This window comes from Pseudopodoces humilis, chromosome 10 (genome assembly GCF_049639895.1).
Source record: "Pseudopodoces humilis isolate 2021_Gansu_Grassland_sample_001 chromosome 10, ASM4963989v1, whole genome shotgun sequence".
In the NCBI taxonomy this organism is placed as follows: Eukaryota; Metazoa; Chordata; class Aves; order Passeriformes; family Paridae; genus Pseudopodoces; species Pseudopodoces humilis.
Genome location: NC_142209.1, coordinates 8,253,007 through 8,274,346, shown reverse-complemented (window position 1 = coordinate 8,274,346; position 21,340 = coordinate 8,253,007). Strand labels below are relative to the sequence as shown.

Genomic DNA, 21,340 nt, shown 5'->3' with positions numbered 1-21,340 from the left:
CTCCACCAATCACTTACCTTGTAGTGGAGCCTGAGGAGAGAAGCTGATTATTTCTACAGCACAGCTCAATCACTGCTGCTCAGAGGTTCTGAAAATGTGCTACACAGGTGACTGCTGCCTCCAGCGTGGCTCAGCACACACTGGGATGGGCTGAAGGTCCCTCCCAACTGAACTGAGGCGTGGGAAATTCATGAGCCATTTCCAGTGTAAGAGAATGAAAAGACAAGTAAACAGAGAATCCTGGTACCTGCACAGAATGCAGGGATAGCCCGGTTTCAGGGGTCAGCCCAAATATTTGCACTTCTAAACTTTGCAGGATTTCTCTTCTCTTTGGTTTTGTTGCTGTTTTAAGGTGGGTGTTGGAAAGGGGAAGGGGAAGGGGAAGGGGAAGGGGAAGGGGAAGGGGAAGGGGAAGGGGAAGGGGAAGGGGAAGGGGAAGGGGAAGGGGAAGGGGAAGGGGAAGGGGAAGGGGAGGGGGAGGGGGAAGGGGAGGGGGAAGGGGAAGGTGCGGAGAGGAGAGAGGAGAGGAGAGGAGAGGAGAGGAGAGGAGAGGAGAGGAGAGGAGAGGAGAGGAGAGGAGAGGAGGAGAGGAGAGGAGAGGAGAGGAGAGGAGAGGAGAGGAGAGGAGAGGAGAGGAGAGGAGAGGAGAGGAGAGGAGAGGAGAGGAGAGGAGAGGAGAGGAGAGGAGAGGAGAGGAGAGGAGAGGAGAGGAGAGGAGAGGAGAGGAGAGGAGAGGAGAGGAGAGGAGAGGAGAGGAGAGGAGAGGAGAGGAGAGGAGAGGAGAGGACATGTTTAATCCTTTCCCATCTACCTGATGTGGGGACAACATGCTGCTTCCACCTTCCTCCCAAATAAGAGAGCTGCTCCATAACTGCCCTGGGTATGGAACTCCAATAAGGCAATTCCCAGCACAATGTAAATGATGTATTTTCCTCAATATTTGCTGAGTCTGCCTAGAAAAAAGTTTGTAGACCATCTTTCATGTATTAGTAATAAATCTCCCTGTGATATTTACAGAAAAACCTGGTCAGTGTTATGTACAAGGTGTTCATAATTAGCAGTTTGTTTATAGAAAATATTGCCCCTCCGTACTCCAAAGAGATCATATATAAAGGAAAGAAAAGAAATAATATTTTTTTAAAAACAAAACAAATAACCTCCCCAAACAGAAATTAAAATTAGTCAGGAAGAAAGAAAATGTTTTCCAACATTAAAATAAATGTAATTTTACTGCAGAATAGTGTGAGAGTTGAGAAAGGTTATTTTTCTTTTGGCTGCCACAATGCTAAAGCCAGGTTTCTGCAGCAGGCTTTTGCACTTTTGGTCATATCCTCTTCACTTCGTGTCCATTTCACCTGAAGTCCAGTGGTTCTGTCTCTAAACTGAAGTGCACTGACTCCAAGTCATGATTCATGCTTTAGGAAAGGCCACAGGAATTAGCTCCCTGGGATCTCCTGGCAGAATTCAGACAGTCTTACAGCTCCCTGCCTTTTGTTCCTGTATGTGAGGACTTGACCTCAGGATTACCTGAAGGAGGGGAAACACCGAGATTTGGGTGTGGTAGATTATGCCTTGGCACCACAGGTGTTGTTTTGCACTCCATCTAATGGGTTTATGTTTATGGATTTATGTAAGCAGCATTACCTGAAAACATGCTCGGTTTTTTCATGGTGCAAACCATAAAAGATGAAAATATAAACTATATTAAAGAGGTCAGAATTTAAAAGGTCCATGAAACAGCCTCAACAACCATGCTCAACTTCAGCAGAATATTTTGAGTAGAAGAATCAATCAAATTGCAGATCAGTAGTAAAACAATTATTCCCTTGGCAAGACAACAGCAACCCTCTCTTCCTCTTTATAATGGTTATTTTTACCCTAATATCATCCTCAGCTAGAAGATGGGGAATTTTTGAGATCCTCAAACTGCAGGATTTAGTAGGATGCATTAAAGATTATGCCATGACAATTCAAATTTTCTCCCCCATCACGATCATTTCACGCTGGGAAACTAAATGGTCTTTGAGTACCCAACAAACCTTTATTTCTGCAGCTGAGAGTAGAGATATTTCATTCAAGAGTTCAAGTGCCCATTTGTGGACGGGAAGTCTATGCAGCAATTCAGTCCTGTGTGACAAAATAATAATCAAATGTGTTTCCATAGAAACTAGAGACAGCCAGTGGAAACTGCTGTAGAGTATTAAAAGAATTCAGTCAAGTTTTATTTGAGTAAATAAGGATCACTGGCAATATACTGCTGGTTACAAGGACAGGAACTCTTAAAATTACTTTTAAAATTACATCACTGAGCAGGAGCTTCTGTGGTTTCTCACAGAGCTACAGGCTGGTATTAAAAATATTAGGACTATGTAAGTGATTGATCAGGAATGCTCTCAAGTTAAAGGGGTCCTTTTTACTACTGCCATAATTTTTTTTGGAGCAAGCCCATAGTGAGGTGAATTAGATAGATTAAGGGAGCAATAGGCATTCAGATAATTGTAATGCTTGACAGAACTATATTGCAGTAAACAGCACTGATTGTAAAACTCCTGCCAGATGGAAAGCCAATGTTAATTTGCTCTCCTTGTATCACATACAGTTCGGGGTTGGGAGAAGGAATGTTTGGCTCTTAAGAGTAAACTTTAAAATCCAAGAAAATGTTTGAGCAGAGCCAGTTTTTCTCTAATTTTCTGGGGATGTCAATCCTGTAAAAGGTCTTGTGAAAAAACACTGGATTGTGTGTGGATTTGGGCTCCTCAGTCCTTTTGCCATTGGAGATGGATGGTGTGGCAGAGGCAGTGTAATTACTCACCAGGGTGGGAGTGTTTGTGCTGCAGCCCTGCCCATGACAAACCCTCTTACCTTGGCTGTCCATCAGAAGCACCACAAATGGCAGCAACTGGGGGAGAGGGAAAAGTCATCAATGATTGGATGAAAGTGCCATGGTCAGCAGGCTGAACCAGATCCCACCAAAATCTGCCTGTCCCTGAAAACTGCCCTTTAAAATAAATGCTAAGCCATCTTATCCACTAGAATCCACGTGAAAGACACTTCCAAACCCCATGTGTTGGACAAACAGGAGAAATCATGGATGCTGTTTGCCTGAGGATATCAGTGCTATTTTTGTGGCTATTCCCTGTTATTCAGTGGTATTCACTGTGCACAGCAGGAAATCTTCTGCACGACAGAGGGACTGCTAAAGATCCAGACTTGTATTTCAGTTTGATATCTGCAGTTATCTCCCCTCCAGTCCTCACCATCCCTCACTGCCACTCTAAAACCCCTGTGAGCACATCCTACAGCCTATTTCTATTTAGTTTGTCTGGTTTGCACTTAGACTGGGATCTCTTCAAGGCAAAGGCTCTTGAGGCAAATTGGTTTTTTCAATATGGATCATGTCTTCAGGCTTTTGTTGTCACTTCTACTATAAATACAATAGAAAGTGCAATATCATTTGCAATAGCAAGAACAGATGGAATCCTTCTGGGGACATTTTGGTAGTGCTTTTACCCCAGAAGTTAAAAGTTTAAAAACTAACACTATTACATTTTTCATGTTTCATGATGTCATTCACAATTGTAGAATTTAACCAACCTTCATATGCTTCAAGAGTTTAAAGTGCAAAGATACTGAACTTCAGGTGGTGTGGAATTCTGTACAAAGTGGTAAAGAAAATGAGCTCTTTGCCATTTTTCTGTCCTCAGTAAAAAACTCAGTTTTATCTCTTCATCATTCATTTCCATGAATTAGTGTCGTCACCATTCCCCTAATGCCATCATGACCCCTTTTCCCTTGGTTCATTTAGAGCCCCTGAGTGTGTGTTTGGGAGGACTTTAATTTCAGGGGATTTCTGTAGCTCTGCTTTTTTGTTTTCCTCAGGTGGAAGCATCAGGTCTTTCTGGAAGGGACAGATAAACCTTTCTGAGAGTGCCTAGGGTATTAAGGAAGAATGTGTGTTTTGTACATATATATATATATATATATTTATATAAACCACACTAGAGACCTTGTTAATGATAGAATTCCTCCAGAGCCTTTAGTGTCCCACTGTGATTATAATCCAAGATTCTTAGATTGGCTCTGTTAAGAATGATAAATATGCCTTAAAACACATGCCTTTGTAGGCTCTGAAATGTTATACGTCACTTGTCAGAAGAACAGATTCTCTTACAGACCTTTTTTTCTTCTCCTGCAAGGAAATCTTGTCTGCTCCAATCCACTTTTGGTTATTGAAGTGAACACTTAGGAATTCTTTGTGAAATACAAGGTCCTTAAATTAATTCCTTCTGTAGCAGCCTGTTAGTTTTACTAAGGAGGAATTTAAAGCAGACCAACATGCTGGGTATTTTGTTAGCTTTTTGTTGTTGCTTCAGATAGGCTTGTGTGTGTTTTTAATTATATATTACCTTAAATAAAAATTGCAAGGTATCAAGGAAGCTGTTCTGCATGGCAAGATTTTCTTTCCACCCTTAAATATTGTGACATATACAGGCATACAATACCAGTAGGGGGTGAACTCATCAGAAGGAGATTACTTATGTAGAAAAATATAATTTCAGGACTAACATGGTCTTTCTTTGCAATAAGAGTTATCACTGCTTCAGGGTGTGGTTCAGAGTTCCTGTAGTGGTGCAGATCACAATTCCATATCTTCCATGGTGGGACTTTGGCTCCTCACTCTGTTATCTATACTAATTTTTCTATTATGCAGATTTACATGTAGAAAACTACTCTTTTTTTCACTCTTTCTATCACCTTCTATATTGCATTTCAGGCTGTGGGTTTGATTGCTTAAGGAAGACAAAAATGTGCTAGGAGATACAATCACTTGATATTTGTTATAAGTTTATTGCAAGTCTGTCTCCTAATTAATATTATAGACATGCAACATTTGGCCATTTATTTTAATACTTTCCCTGTCTATGACTGTTACATGAGTGACATCTTATTACAAGTATTATACATTATTAAGTGAAGTGAAATATGTGTTGTTTTTATAATGGCAGGATTCAGCTTCTCTAGACAGCCTTTCATTTTCCTTCAGAAGTTTAAGGGTGTCCTTGCAATTTATTCAAACATACCATGGCAGGAAACCAAATCTCTCTCCTGGAACGTGTTTTGTGCCTGTATTAAAATTTAAAGGGTTTTCTCAAAATAATAGTTATTTTCAGTTATAAAATTACAGAAAAAAAGCACACTGATCTTGCAATCTTATTTTGGTTTATTTTGTTTAATAACATGATAAGAGAGGTATAAATACAGAACTGGATTTTGTATTCTTTAATTAAGACCATTACTCTTGTCTGGGAGATTCTTGCTTTGCTGTAATCCTTCTGGTTCTACACAATGGAAGAAAATGACAGATTGTTGCTGTTTATATTACAGTAGCTTTTAGGGATAACTACATTTATAATCTAAATAGGAAACAGCAGGGAAAAAATAAGGATGATTATCAAAGAAAAGAGCAAGTGACTGGTCCATAGCCATCGTCACACCGAAATCAGCCAGGAATAAAATCAGATTTTCTCTAGCTCCACACCTATAGCTGCCGCAAAGCTTGCAGAAACAGATTTTCATTTATTTATTTGTTTACATGTTTGTTTGTTTGTTTTATTTTATTTCAGTCATTTGCATCTGGGAATAAGGATGCCTAAAATAGGACTAAAGGTCCTGGCTCAAAATCAATAGGAAAATGGGAAGATGTAATGGTCTTGTATAAGCTTCACAGATGTAATCATGGATTTGCCTCTCTGCTACTGGCTGTTAATGAGGCTCTGATTTTACCTGGAATAATGAGGTTTGATTCCAGAAACTCTGGAATTGATGGCTGCTTTTTCTGGTGCTAAATTTTTTTTTTACCCCTCACCATAACTAAAACTTTGGGTGCTTTGGTCAGCAACGAGATTTTGTCTGTAATGGTTTAGGAACCCTACCAATTACCCTTTTGCTTGTAAAGGGTAATTATAATTACCCTTGTAATTATCCTACCAAATATTGGAAGGCTTTTGCTCAGAAATTATCTCCACTCTCTGAGCTTTCTATTTTACTCCTGTTTTGAAGAAAATACTCAAAAAACATGGATGTTGCTTCCTCCTGTCTGAAGTACAGCATTATGACACACAGCATTCTGCTCCCATCTTCAATAGATTTTGTGATCTGGGACATTACATGCAAAGACCTTTCAGTCAAGGCTACTTTTCAATTAATTCAAGAATTTCTGCTGCCTGCTAGAGCTGCTGGTACATCTTGTTATTGTTGCCAGTGCAGTTCACACAATCAGCTTAGACTATTGTTGTGCATTTGGCCTCGAGATCTTGACAAGGGAATCCAGTTGGTCTCAGTAGTTGCTACTGGCTCCCTTCCTCCTAGAGATTAAATATTGAAATTAGGTTTATGCCAGCTATATATACATATTAAAATTCAAAGAAACCCCTGATTTAGCTACTTTTACACTTCCAGCTTAAATCATTCAGTGAAAGGAATTTTCATTTCAAAATCCTATTTAATTTTTTCTCCTTTTTCCAGGTCAGTGTTCCTTCACTGCTTTCTTTTTTACCTCTACATTATGGTCTGCTGAACACAGAGCAAAGAGCCACCAGTGGCCCTTGCTCTGCATTAATGTGAGCATCTTTTGGGGCTAATAAATCCAGCTGGGAGGGAAAGGGTGGCAGAAAGAAAATACACTGGGCAGCGTCAATACAGACTGGACTTACGTGAAATATTCAGAGAGACTTTTAAAGAAGGCCTTAGTGAGGAGACAAAGGGCAGTGGTTCTAAAATAAGAGAAAGTACATTTAGACAGGGCATAAAGAAAAATTCCTTTTAGGGTGAGGGTGGGGAGGCCCTGGCACAGGGTGCCCAGAGAAGCTGTGGCTGCCCCTGGATCCCTGGAAGTGTCCAAGGCCAGGTTGGAGGAGGCTTGGATCAATATGGGATAGTGGAAGGTGTCCCTGGCTGTGGGAGATGATTGGATTGGATTATCTGAAAGGTCCTTTCCAATCTAAACTGTTCCAGGATTTTGTACAGAAATGTACACAGCATTATCATACCCTCATCTTGCCTCTTCCTGTAAAAATAAAGGCAGGGCGGTGTTTGCTTTCAGTTTGATCAATATTATGATGGTTCCACAGTTTTCCTTCACACAAAAAAGATGATTACATTGCAGTAGATTTGGCTGTTACTTTTCTAGTGCCTTAAAGGTGTTTATTAACCTGACTGTCAGAGAAGGATTTAGTTAAGTCTAATAATAACTTCATAATAAAAAAAAAAAAAATATACTTTAAGATACATCTGGAAAATTCCATCTAAAATTTCACAAGATTAGTGGCTAATCTGGGAGCCAAGGTCATTTTTTAACAGATCTAGCAGATGGTGTACAAACACAAGCACACACGTAAACTGATACCCAACAGGGGAGTGGCTCCAAGAAGCACACATTGGTTGGCTGCTGTGGTGGTTTTTGGCTGTAGTATTTTGGTGGTGTTTTGTGCATGTGTGTGGCAAGTTTCTGCCCCCTTCACATGAAAACTCTTAATTTTCCTAACAGCTCTGATTCCTTTCATGCTACAATTGACTCCATTAATTAATTTTCTGTGTATTTCCTTTGTCACTGCTGCATTTTGGATCATTATTTAGTAAAAGCTTTCAAAGCTTGTCTCTGATTTGGCTTCTTATACATAAATATTTGGTGCTACAAAGCAGTTTGATTCCCAATTAAATGTACCACAATGGTCATTATGATTGTCTAGGGCTGTGTCAAAAGAATTGTGGATATATTATCTTAATTTTTTTAAAAATAATTATTCTTTTGGGAGTGTGTGTGGCAGAAATGTTATATATTAGAAAAAATTTACAATGAGAATTATAAAGGTGTAACATCAATGCAGTGAAAACTACAAAGCTTTGTAAATCAATTCATAACAGACCAACTAGAAATATCCTCTGAAATATTATGTTTTAGTGCCAAAATAGGTTAGCTTGAAATATTGTGAAACCCATGACAGTTTTCTCTATGAGATGCAAAAGGTTTCAACCACTTAATGTAGGGGCTTAATTCCTCTCATAATATAAAGACTATCTGGAATTTAAAAGGAAGGACATGTTTTATTGATTTTAAACTATACTGTACCAGCCCTGAGGGGCCCAGGCAACAGCTGCAGAATGGTGGCATGAGGGCTTGGGGATCTGGAAAGACTCTCCTTAAATGTGATTAACAGGGAAAACAAGGTATTTTGCCTCCATAATTCAAGGCAGATTCAGTTTAGATTCTGAATAGCCCCAGCAACATAATCCAGAATCATGCTCCAGGTTCATCCAGTCACCCTAGAGCATCCTTACCGTGAGACAGATTTCTTTAGTTGCTGCATCCACTTAAATGCTGGAAGCAATTTTAGCATATAGGGACAACATTTCCATTAAAATTTCATAGCTAATTAATATCCTTTCTGTGTATGCTAGCAGGCATCCCTTAGTAGAGGTTTCTCTTTCCTTTACATTCATTTAGAAAAGCATCATAGTTCTTCCCTACTTCACGCTACTCTTTGTGTTCATTATGGTCCACATAACCCAGACCTTTGGACCACACTTAGAGTACCTGGCTCAGGTAGAGCAGCTGTAAAATTGTGAGATGTGAACTCACAACAGCTGCACTGCTCCTCTTTGCAGTCTTTGGGAGTGGGATTTGTCACCAAGAGTCTCACTGCCATACCTGTAACATGAGCCACAGTAAAATGATTTCAGGCATTTATTTGAGTGGTGGCTAATTTTGTGAGGCTGAATAAACTAAAAATATTAGGGAAGGCAGCCCACAGGAAAGAAAGAGAGAGACTGTTTACAAGGAATGGAGTGACAGGATAAGGGAGAATGGCTTCCCACTGCCAGAGGACAAGCTAGATTAAATATTAGGAAGGAATTCTTCTCTGAGAGGTTGGGGAAACCCTGGTACTGATTGCCCAGAGAAGCTGTGGCTGCCCCTGGATCCCTGGAATTGTCCAAGGCCAGGTTGGATGGGGCTTGGATCAACCTGGGCTAGTGGAAGGTGTCCAAGGCCAGGACAGGGGGTGGCTCTGGATTTAATGTCCCTTCCAGCCCAAAACATTCTGTGGTTCTCTGATTCTATGATCACTCACTGCTCTTCTGGCTCCTGTGCAGTTGGTAGTTTTACCCTGATTCCTAGAAGAAAACAACATTCTCTTAAAGACCATTATCAAATTAAGTAGCAATTACTGTTGTTGTTTTGAACCTCAGCACAGAAACAAAGTACTTGGAGTCTGATTTGTCCTTCCCAAGATGTAAATCCACCTGATCCAGAGTAGGGCACTGTAGAGATGTCTGTAAGTGCATTTGGTGTTGATGTTGCTGTCTCACAGATTTATACTGGACTTGGCCTCCAAAAGGAGGAAAGTAGGTAATGGGTATTTTACTGCCTCTCCTCTTCTTGTTAAATTGTCTTCATTTTTTTACTTAGCAGCTGCCTCACTGAGTACTCATCATATGCTACTGAGCCATCTGATGTACAACAGATGTTAAGCACTTAGTGAGGCAGAGAAGGAGGTAAAAGTGTCATATCATGATTAAATGCTTGCTCCAGCTATTCTATAGGGTGACCATAGTGCTTTGTTCTTACATTTAATGTTACAGTGTACTGAACAGGAATAGGCACATGGTTTGGATTAAGCTTGCAACTGCTCTAGTAAAAATAATCCTGTTTCTAAGTAAAGTTACTTTCATAGTAAGAAAAGAAATTGCAAAATATTTTAAATGCACTTTAGAATTATGATTTATGTCTCTCGTTAAGATTCTCATCAGAAACTTGGCTGATGCTAATTGCTGCATTAACTTCCCTAGGATTATCATATTTTTTACCATCTTTCTGTAAAAGTGAAATTATCTGGCAGGCTTTCTTTCCCCTGCAAGCATCCCAGCTGAAAGCTGGTGCAGTTTATATGGCAGCAGATTTAACCACAAGAGTCTCTTCATCCTGCAACAGTAGCCTGAGCCTGTAGCAGAGTAGGAAATGAGTAGAAGCTGGAGCTGAAGCTGTCATTGAAGCACAATTAGCTAACAATCTTATTCCAAGTAAATTTTAAGAACTGAGAAAATTTGGAATGTTGTTGTGCACCTTTAAGTACTTCCACATTGACATATTTGATCAGGCAAGTTAATAAGGAGGGAGGAATTGTTCTTCCATGAGAGATGTGATTTGTGTGAGCTGGAGCTCTTTGCATTCAATGGTGAGATTCAAACCCCAGAATAATGGAGACCCAGTTTTGGGGTCTCAACTAAAAGGCAGGAATTTGGGTGGGTTACCTGGTTCAGTGTTCATAAATCAGAGCAGCAGCTTGATAATCTATTTCCTACAGAGAAAACAGGTTTTCTACTAGCAGGACAATCAGTATTCATGTTTTCATATAAATTCTGTCCAGATTTATCACTTCTTTTGTACTTCTGTGCTGGTTTAGAAAGGTTGATTTCAATGACTTGATATTAATGAACAAAAGATGTTTAAAAACATTCCAAACAATTTCCAGGAAGGTGTAATCCATTACATAAGTTGACAAGTATCCTGTACTTACCTAGTATCATATTTAATTAAGCTAAAAATTAGTTTACTTCTACAGTAAAGTTGTGATTTCAAGGGGGTGAATAACCAGAAATAGCTTTTGATTATAAGTTACCACATCATTTTGCATGACGAGGAAGACACAGGTATTCCCAGCATTCCATTTCTACTTGAAACTCAGCTGAGTGACTAAGAATGTTCTTGCTGGCTTCATTAGGTTTGGAACCTGGTTCTGTACCCTGGTGTTTGGAAAATTAACTCATCAGACCAGCATATGTACTTTTCCAAATCAAATAATAATATATTTTTGTTAAAAGAATAATTGAAGAGCTCTTCCAAGCCCCACTCACGGCACCTGTGGTCATGTTGCTTTCTCCAGTTGGTTAAGGGAGGCTTCATCCATTTTCTCTTATCTTCTGGTGTGTAAAGATTCTGACAGTGCCCCTCTCACTGTCCTCTCCTCTCATCCCTGCCCTGGAGATCCTGACCAGTCCATTGCTTGTTCAACAGCAAAGTTTGAGTTCTGTAGTCTTCTTTTTGGGGGGAGTGCAATTGTTCCCCTTCTACCTGGTTTCACCAAGGAGCCTCTGTCCATCCACCACATCTCTGTGATATCAAGGAAGTCACAGTACTGGAAGTGTGTCCAAAACTGCTTGTTTCCCACACACATCCGTGTCCAGGCACAAAGAAGGGTCCCTAGGTGCACCATTTTCTGCACAGAATGAATCACAGGATCACAGGATGTTTTGGGTTGGAAAGGAGCTTATGGATCATCTTGTTCCAACTGGATGATGCAGCTCCAAACCACACTGAAAAGCCCTTCTCCCTGGAGAGAGCCCCATTCAGCCCCCATTAGAATCCAGCCCCAAGCCAACAATGCTTGAAGCCTTTGTCACAGGGTTAGCAAGTCTGGCACTTGAGATGTCACCTCTGATCTCTGGAATCCCCTCTGTCCCCAGCTGCCACCATCCTTAGAGTGGCTGTGGGCACGTCAACTGCACCAGCTCTTCAGCCAGGTGCTGACCTGCAGGACACATCTGCAACCAATGAAGCCTTTCCCTTGGCTCCAGGGTCCAGAATTTGTCTGATCTTGAATTGCTAGGAGAAAAATAATGATTTCATAATGACATGCCAGCGTGAATTTATCCAGTTATGGATGAGTGGTTTAAATAAAGTAGGTATTGCCGACATTTTATGTACTTTCACATAATTTACTTAATTTACTCCACTGAAAGCAATAAATTTACAAAGAGTCACAGTATTCCTTAATGACTAATTTTAAAACAAGCAGTTAAATAAGGAAGTAGATGTTATTTTTTTAAAATATACTGTATTTTTTAAATAATCAAAGACAAGTATAAGCAGATTCTTTTTGAAATCTCTCTGGTTAAAACCAGGTTAAAAGGAATCAAAATAAGGCAACAATATTAGAAGGTTATTGTTTTGAACTTCACTGGAATAAGGAGATAACCTCCTTCCCTCTAAAGTTGTTGACCTCTTTGCAACTGCTAATCATCAAAGACATAGCAGTTTAAATAAGCAAGATAATACAAAGTTACAAACAACATAACTAAGTTATAGAAAGAAATTTACCTAATTCTGCAGTTTGTAATTTCATGCTTCTTCTGCTTCTATTCCCTAACAAAATCAAAGGAGGAAGGTAGACTCATTAAAAAGAAAAAAGAACAAAAAATAAGTGACTTTAAAGATTTTGCTTCTCATAATTGTGGAAACAGTAGATTGCATCTTTAAAAGAGAAAAAAACAATGTTTTATAGACCATGTAGCTGGAAAAGTGAGTAACCCAAACCAACCCTTGCCAGTAAATTAATGTTGCTAGTTTAAGTGGGCTTATTCCAACAGTATAAAATTCTCCTCTTCCAAGAGTGCCAAATTCCTCAGCGGTTGTCCCTCTTGCAGTCACCTTCCCTGTGTTCCCAGTTCTGTTCTCCCCTCCAGTCTGAAGCAATGCCACAGTTTTCACTTTTATCTTTGCCTGGTGCACTCTGCATTCCAGATACTTTTCCCATCCAACTGTGGAGGAGTTCCCACACAAAACCTCTGCCGTGTAAAAAAACCTAATAGAACACTTTTAAACTTGTTTCAATGCTAAATAATTATAAGCGATAACATCATATATATAAATATGACAAACTGTCATGCTAGTGACTAGTTCTAAGAGGAAGAGAGGGTGCATGAAACACAACAGGGATCAGCTTTAAGCTGGAAATTATCTCATTGTGTGATGGGTTAACCACTGCCCCCACTCATCCAGCCAGTCTCTCACTCACTGCATTCAGTAGGAAGGGAGAAGAAGTTAAGATTAAAAAAGCATTTGAGTCAAGACCAGAACATCTGGCTGGAACCAGCTGAAGCTCTGTGGACCCAGCTGTGTCCCACCCCAGCTTCCTTCTGTAGAGGACACCACTGTGCTTGCCCCCCTGCTGACAAAATCTTTCCAGGGACACCCAATACACATCACTAAAACGATATTCAAAGATTGACTCAGAAAATCTCTTCAGCTGTTTATCCTCTACTGAGATGAATTCAAAATCACAACTCGAAGCTCAGAGTTGGTCTATGTAACAAGAGGTTTTCTGTAAATGTGTTCTGGAAAAGTGTTCCTAATATATAACAAAACTTTTCAAAGGCAAGGACTTCTGTTCCCAAAAGAAGTGGAGGAGGATGCTAAAAGTCACAGTTAAATACCCAGTCAATATCAGTAGTCATGTGGTAGAACCTGGCAGTAATAACACTAGAGAACACTTAGAGATTAAAATACAAATAATAAAGCCTTGAAATCTGCCCAGTTATCTGCACAGTGTGATGAATCACAAGGTAACAACTTTATGAATCTATTGTGAATCAAATGGCATTAACCAAAGAGTTAAAGTAAACAAACCAGACTTTTATATCTTACCTCCAGCAGCTTTTGGGCCTCAGTATCAATTCTTAAATAAGCACAGAGAAGCACAAAGGATTAGGGAGAAGCTGCAAAGAGAGGTCTTTGAAAGATTGGTTTCCATCCTTTGGGAAGAATCTGCTCTGTTTTGGTGGCTGTGGTGCCCATGGGGTTATAGCAATAAACAGGAGAGTTCAGCCCAAAATGGGCACTGGGGTCACACACTCCTGGTCTGGCTGGGACAGCTCCAGATGTGCAGGCTGCTGTCAAAACACAAACAAGACACACAGGAACTTCCCATTCCACCTGGGACAGCTTCAAGGTCTTCTCAGTTTTGGGGTAACTTTTATTTTGTGGCATTGACCTTGCTTGCAGAATGGACATTGTGATTTTTAATCAGGAAACAAAGGAATAAGATCACCCAGAATGTTTTTGCTTAATGCTGACTTTCAAATAAGCACAAAGAAGAATAATGATGAGGTATGTTTACATTGTGCATGTTATTATATTTACTTATGCTTCTAGAAAATACCTAGAGCTATAGCCGCATAAACCTCCAACCCCGAGCAACCAAGATTCCTGCCCTAAAAAATGGAAAAACTAGAGAGATTTGAAAAGTCACCAGAGTATTACAATGATGTAATTTTTTACTGAACTTTATTTTCATGTTTCTAAAAAATCGACTTCGAGTTGCCATGGATTTCTCCTTGAGGCAAATTCAGATGTGACTTAAAAGTCAGTCAAGGGTAAATGAGGGTCTTGCATTTTCTCCCCAAAACAATGTAATGAAAGGGTAAAAAACTGTACAACCATCATCATTCATGTGGCAACAATAAATCTGATTGCAGCAGACTAAACAAGTTCTTTAAACTATGCACTGCTGGGAATAATAGGAGCTGAAAAATGCAAAGATGATACCTTTTCTGGCTATTTTTATAGAGCTCTGCACTTCCCATTGTCTTTCTTCTAGTGGCTGTGCCTCATCAGCCTGAACTGCTGGTTTCAATATGTTTTCCCAGTGTGATGTAGGACATTAACTGTTCCTCCTAGTGAAACCAAAATGAGATGACAAGAAGAACATTAAAGTGATCTTTTAATTTTGTCCCCAAAGATGAAAAGTAAACACAACATGCTCATGCATGGCTTCCTGTAGAGATTCTGTAGTGCTGGAAGTCAGCTAAAGAATCTCTTTAGGTGGGGAGCAGGGACCTATTGCTGTTCTAGGAAAGAATTTTGGTTCACTGTCTATAAATCAATGCCGCTCCAGCTAGTAACAAAAATTAAAATCTTCATAATAGAATAGAGGGATAGTAAAGTTGCAGACACTTAGATACACGCAAAGCACTTCTTTGGTCAAATAGAACACACTAAAATAATCTCAACTGCGTAGGATTTCAAGATGTTAATCTGAAGACAGTTACAGAAAATGGCTCTTTGTCAGGCTTCCTTGACAGAGACACAGAGAAAGCAAATACATGAACTAAACGCTCCTGTCATGCCTGTGGGTTTAGAAGGACACCTTTCTTTTGTGATTTTGCATTGCTAAGAGGCAATTTATACCTGTATCTATCTGACAGCGGATGCTATCGTGCCTTAATCTGACACTAAAGCTAGCTTTATTTTTCTCTTTCTGATAAAATATAACAAAGCCGTATTTGCCGCGCGCGGGCCTCTCTTTGTTAAAATATGTTATTTTTACGTTGCAGGTCTTCCAACTATTGGCTCAACCGCATCCAGTCGTTTCTTTACTGCAACGAGAACGGGCTCCTGGGGAGCTTTTCCGAAGAGACCCACACCTGCACCTGCCCCAATGACCAGGTGGCCTGCCACGGGTTCCTGCCCTGCACGGTCGGGGACGGCCCCGCGTGCCTGAGCTGCGCCCCCGACAACCGCACGCGCTGCGGGAGCTGCAACGCCGGCTACATGCTGAGCCAGGGGCTCTGCAAGCCCGAGGTGGCCGACTCCACCGAGCACTACATCGGCTTCGAGACGGACCTGCAGGACCTGGAGATGAAGTATTTGTTGCAGAAGACAGACCGGAGGATCGAGGTCCACGCCATTTTCATCAGCAATGACATGCGCCTCAACAGCTGGTTCGATCCCTCGTGGCGCAAGCGGATGCTCCTGACTCTTAAGAGCAACAAGTACAAGTCCAGCCTGGTCCATATGATACTGGGCCTCTCTCTGCAAATTTGCCTGACTAAGAACAGCACCTTAGAGCCTGTCCTTGCTGTTTATATCAACCCTTTTGGGGGCAGCCACTCTGAGAGCTGGTTTATGCCTGTGAATGAAAACAATTTCCCAGACTGGGAGCGGACTAAACTGGACTTACCCCTTCAGTGTTATAACTGGACGCTGACTCTGGGCAACAAGTGGAAGACATTTTTTGAAACTGTGCACATCTATTTGAGGAGTCGAATAAAGTCAAATGGTCCAAATGGCAATGAGAGCATCTACTATGAACCCCTGGAATTTATTGATCCCTCAAGAAATCTGGGCTACATGAAAATCAACAACATCCAAGTGTTTGGCTACAGCATGCACTTCGACCCAGAAGCAATTCGAGACTTGATTTTGCAGCTGGACTACCCCTACACTCAGGGCTCACAGGACTCAGCACTTTTGCAGCTGTTGGAGATTCGGGATCGTGTAAATAAACTCTCTCCACCTGGCCAACGTCGTCTGGACCTCTTCTCTTGCTTGCTCCGTCATAGACTCAAACTGTCTACCAGTGAAGTGGTGAGGATCCAATCTGCTTTGCAGGCCTTTAATGCCAAATTGCCAAACACAGTGGATTATGACACAACCAAATTATGTAGTTAACCATAAATGTGAAGCACAACACAAAACCTTGAAGGAGTTTTTACAGTGCTTTTGTGGAACAGTTTATGTTTGGAAGAGTAAATTTAAATTGTCTTTTCAATATCTGTCTTATATCAGTCAATACTGTTGGATGGCAATTTACACACATGAACTTGCTGACAATGAATATATTATACCTGCAGTTTTGGTTTATGAATGAAATAAATACTGACACCAGTCTAGAAGACATTCTACTTTTTACAATAAATTTCATTTGTAATTTTATATGTTCCGTGGCAATGCTTTTGTGCATTACATCCTCTAGAGGGAACATAGAAGGAGACCAATAAAATTTTGTAGCTGAACAGTTATTACAAAGAAATGCTGTGGGATTCTTTTTTCTTACACAAAAGTAGTAACTTTGGTACACTTTTGTGTGTGTTGAACTCAGGAGGGGTAGGTAAAGAGATTGACTCCAGATTTTAAGAGAAACTGTCAAAAAGTTAAAGCCATAGGAAAAGTGACAACTGCATGCTCCACCTGAGGCTTGTCCTTTCCAAGGTGCTCCATGTGACATCCAGACATCAGAGTGATCCCACTGAGTGTTTTAGGATGGGCAGGAGGTTGGAACTGTGGGATGCACAGCAGTGGAAGGCTGCATTAGCTCTACAGGACACAGGTGAGAGGCTGTCTGCAAATGACCAAAATTCTTTTCAAAAGTCTTTGCTTTGCATATTTACCAAAAGAATCAAGTATATACACACATTGCCTCCTCCCAAATACTCGCATTATAATCTTCAAATTCTCTGTTTTGAACTGCTCACCCAAGTACAGCCATGCTACTTAGATTAAAATTAATGTTTAAAATTTACATGTTTTAAAATTCTTTAGTAGATGGATATTTTTTTCATTCTTTTCAGTGCAGGAATTTTCAGTTTTTAAAAATACTCCCTTTTACTGATACAAGAAATCCAGTTTATAAAGCTGGCAGTCATGCAAGTCATTAATTAAACATTATAAATTACTGAAAGTAATTAAATGTGAATGTCTGTGAATCAGAATTAGGTTCTTTGCCATTTGACACATCCCAGCAGAAAAAAAAAAAGCACATCTGAGACAGCAGAACCTGGGATTCACAAGAAGCTTTTGCTGCCTCTTGCAAGAGAACAGAACAAATGGCTGGACTGTCAGAAGTCCTCATTATTAAATGCAGGGTAAATGAAGGAAATTGATACAAAATGGTTTAGTAGTACCTCCTTACATTCAGTCTGAATCTGTGTCATAGATTTAAAAGACGATTTGAATTTTTTAAAAGGGAAAGAATTACATAAAGAATGATATTTTATGGGCAAGCACAGAAAGCAAAACCCCCCCATTTCATTCATACACAATTTTAATTCAGCTGGACTTCTATTAAATGAAATTCACATTATTCATTACAATTTGTTATATTACAGTGTCATTTGAATTCAGCCTAATCTGAGTTTAAGGCACACTCCTCACTTCCAGGAATACCCCAGCAGCACAGGGGAGAAAACACCTTTTAAGTGAATGAAGACAAGGTAAAATACAAGGACAGAAACCCTTTAGAAAGCCCACTGCCAAGGGAAATATTTCCCTGAGTGATTCTTGTATCTCCTGATTTAAGAAATATTTATCTGCTTTAATGTTTCTAAGCCATCCATTTGGATAATTCCTCAGACCTTCTATACTAAGAAGTTGCTCAGAACTAAAATTAGTGATTTTTTGGTTTGTTTTGTTTATTTCTTTCTTTGGTGTTTGTTTTTGGTTCTTTCTTTCTCTTTATTTGGGTTTTTTTTGGTTTTTTTTTTTTTTTTTTGGTGCTGGAGGAATTAATCTATGGATTAATTCTTGTTTGTTTTCTTTTGCTGATAATTAAAGTATCTCAGCCTCTCTACTACATGCCCAGATTTTGGTTTGCTCTTCCATTAGTAAGAGATTCCCAAGTTAAAATAATAAGTATTTCTGTTTTCATCCTCAAGTCTTTCTTTTGCTCTTTTCTTATGTTTTTGGCAACTACAATAACTTGAAAAATTAGATAGTTGGGTTTTACTACTCAGTACCTTGTTTAGTCTTTTCAAACAAGTGAAAGACTGATAAAGTGAACAAAAAGCAAAAATGAAAGTCCTCTTCTGCTTATAGAAAGTAAAAGTTATGATGGAAGTGTGAGGCAATGATGAAGCATTTGCTTTCTTTCACTAAGGAAAAATACCAGTCGTCACAGTAAGTGATCTGAGGGGGTTTCCCCCCACCTTTCATCCTCCTTCTTAAAATTTTCCCCTATGAATGTTTTAACTTTCTTGTCTGAGTTAGGGTGTTTTTTTTAACATATCTTTCTCTGCCAAGATTTCAAGTTCTTCACTGTGCATAAATATGTCCATAATAGAAGATACAGATCAGAAGAAGACCCAAAAGTGAGACATCACCTGATTACTACACAACACATTCATTGTGTTGGACTGGAGTAGTGGAAACCTCCTGTCATTACTCACTAGCTTTGTGCCAGATTTCCTAGCCCACTAGTCATGGACTAGTTTTGGATTTTGAAACCTGTAGGCTCATGGAATAAGGAGAATTTTTATTTTACCAGAACTGGATTCTATAAAGATAAATGTGATAGGAAAAAAATCCCTCCAAGTGCATATTGAGAACAAAAAAGGCACAGGTTTATCTGGTTCTCAAACAGGAGACAAAAATATTTCCCTTTTTTCCAATTGGAAGCTTTCTATGTTCTCAAAAAACTTCAGGATTTTTTTTAGAAAAAGATGAGTCTGGATAAGTCAAATCAGCAAACAATTTGATCCATAAGAAAGTTTTGCAATAAGATATGAACCCAATGGTGGAGAAGAAAGAACTGTGGCTGCATCCATGTGCACTCATTTCCATCTGGGTGTTGTAGACGTTTGGAGTGATCAGATCCTGGTGCTTTCTGCTGGCATACACCAATGCTGCTATTTCCTGCCATCATAAACTGAAAAAAAAACCATGCAAGGAAAGGATAGTAATAGAGAATCACAGAATCATGGAAATCCAGACTTGTTTGGGCTGGAGGGGACTTTAAAGCCCATCCAATGCCACCCCTGCCATGGGCAGGGACACCTTCCACTAGCCCAGGTTGCTCCAAGCCCTGTCCAGCCTTGCCTTGGGCACTTCCAGGGATCCAGGGGTAGCCACAGCTTCTCTGGGCACTCTGTGCCAGGGCCTCCCCACCCTCACAGGGAGGAATTTCTTCCCAATATCCAATCTAACTGTACTCTCCTTCTATTTAAAGTCCCTTGCCCTTGTCCTGTCACTGCCTGTGTACAGTACCCATGGAATGGCACACTGACAGCCTAGGACAATATTCAGAACTAATTCTAGTGACTACAGGTAGTCATTAATTAGAACACAGTCACCATCTTGCTTAAGTGAAGGCTTCTCTGATACAAAGCTCTCCTAACATTATTTTCCAAGTAAATCCAATCTAGATCATGTCTGAAGTGTGGGAGCCAAGTTAATGTCTAGAAGAGACTGCAGTAAGGATGGGCCCCCTTATCACTACCTGGGAACCAGAATTAGGTTTCCCAGACTGATCCAAGTCTGTGGGTGACAAAAATCAGAATACAGAGGCTGAATTGAATAATATTAAAAATATAGTGAACATGAATAAACTCTCATTTCTCTCATTGCTTGCTGAAAAACATAGAAACGGGAAGAAAATGCATTCATATCCTCGTGGCTGAAGACAGGGAGAGGTGTAGTCACATTTCAGGGTGTTTCTTCCCAAAATTTGAGGGAGAGCCTTTGTTTCCAAAGATATGCATATGCTGACTGCATTTCTTGTGGAAGTGCTTTTTTGGCAGACACCTCAAGTCAGCAAAGAGGCAAAAGCCAAAAAAAAAGTTGGTTTTCCCAGGCTGAATGAGCAGCCTGTGCAGGAAGGAGGACAGAGAATCTGGGAGGGGGCCACAACTGTCTGAAGGTCCTTTCTCTGAAGATGCAGCACGTGTTCCAGGGAAAAAACAAAATGTCATGGGAAAGAAAAGTGTTTCACACCCTCCTTTCTGCTTGTACTGACAGCGAGTAGGTAAATGGGATATGGTGAAGGGTCAGTGTCTTATCATCCAGCAGCCACTGTTTCTGTGGCAGGTAGGGGACGGAATCTGAGCTACTGTCACCCTTGGGAATGGGATCACCCTCTGCATGGTGCATCCAGGGCTCTTGACAAGGTGGTTGGAGTGCAAGGGGGAAGCTAGGGAAAAGTAGAGAGAGAAAAGGAACCAAGATCTCATTTGAGTAGGCTTTTAAACAAGCAAGAGAGCCTGTATGCCTCGTTACAGCTAAAAGCAGAGGCCAAGCTTTCCCTGGGTGTGGATGAGGTTTGGAAACATGGAATGTTTAATGAGAATCAGTGCTGGGAGATCTCAACACCAGAGCAAATGCAGTGTTAATGCTGATGTGCAGGATTCATGGGGCCAGTTTGTGGGACTGCAGGACTGACTTTGGGGTCTATTCACTCAGCTTCACTCTCTAAGCACAGAACCTACTCCAGAAGTAGCACATACCTAACACTTTCTGCATATGCAGACCATGGATAGAGCAACCCATAGCCCTGGGTCACAGTGGATAAAATGTCAACTTATCCACACTGCAGAGAAGTAAGTGTATGGATTTCTGACATTCTGGTTTCACATATTTGGCAGTGTGGCCACATCAGAGATGACACCGCTTTGGGAGCGAGCACATGTGGGAGAGCAGGGTCATAAATTCTTTCTTTCCCTGCCAAACCAACAACAGTAAGGTGTGAATTATGACCAAAGAAACAGTTTCACCTCCCAGAAATGGTGAAACTTTCCTTCCCTGAGGATTACTCATTGGATATTAATGTGCATCTAAAAATATCAGCATATCTTGTCAGCATTCACATATTGCCATGTTTTAGGGAACATTCAGTGCAACATGCAGATATGAAAGGGAAACTCAAAAAATGCCAGTTTTAGTAACAATAGGTGCTGCAGGATTGCTCACCCTCTGGTCACACCTGCACAAAGCATTGTTTGTCTGCCTATGATCTGC

At 40.3% G+C, this 21,340-nt stretch overlaps 1 protein-coding gene across 2 annotated transcripts in view; it reads left to right on the top strand.

Moving 5' to 3' along the window:
• BRINP3 (BMP/retinoic acid inducible neural specific 3) overlaps positions 1–16,485 on the top strand; it is a 227,529-nt gene extending 211,044 nt beyond the window's left edge. For both annotated transcript variants that reach the window (XM_088060433.1, XM_088060432.1), the window contains exon 8: positions 15,169–16,485. In XM_088060433.1, coding sequence (XP_087916559.1) covers positions 15,169–16,285 — 1,117 coding nt within the window. In that variant the 3' untranslated portion in view covers positions 16,286–16,485. The remainder of the gene's footprint in view (positions 1–15,168) is intronic.
• The last annotated feature ends 4,855 nt before the right edge of the window (positions 16,486–21,340 follow it).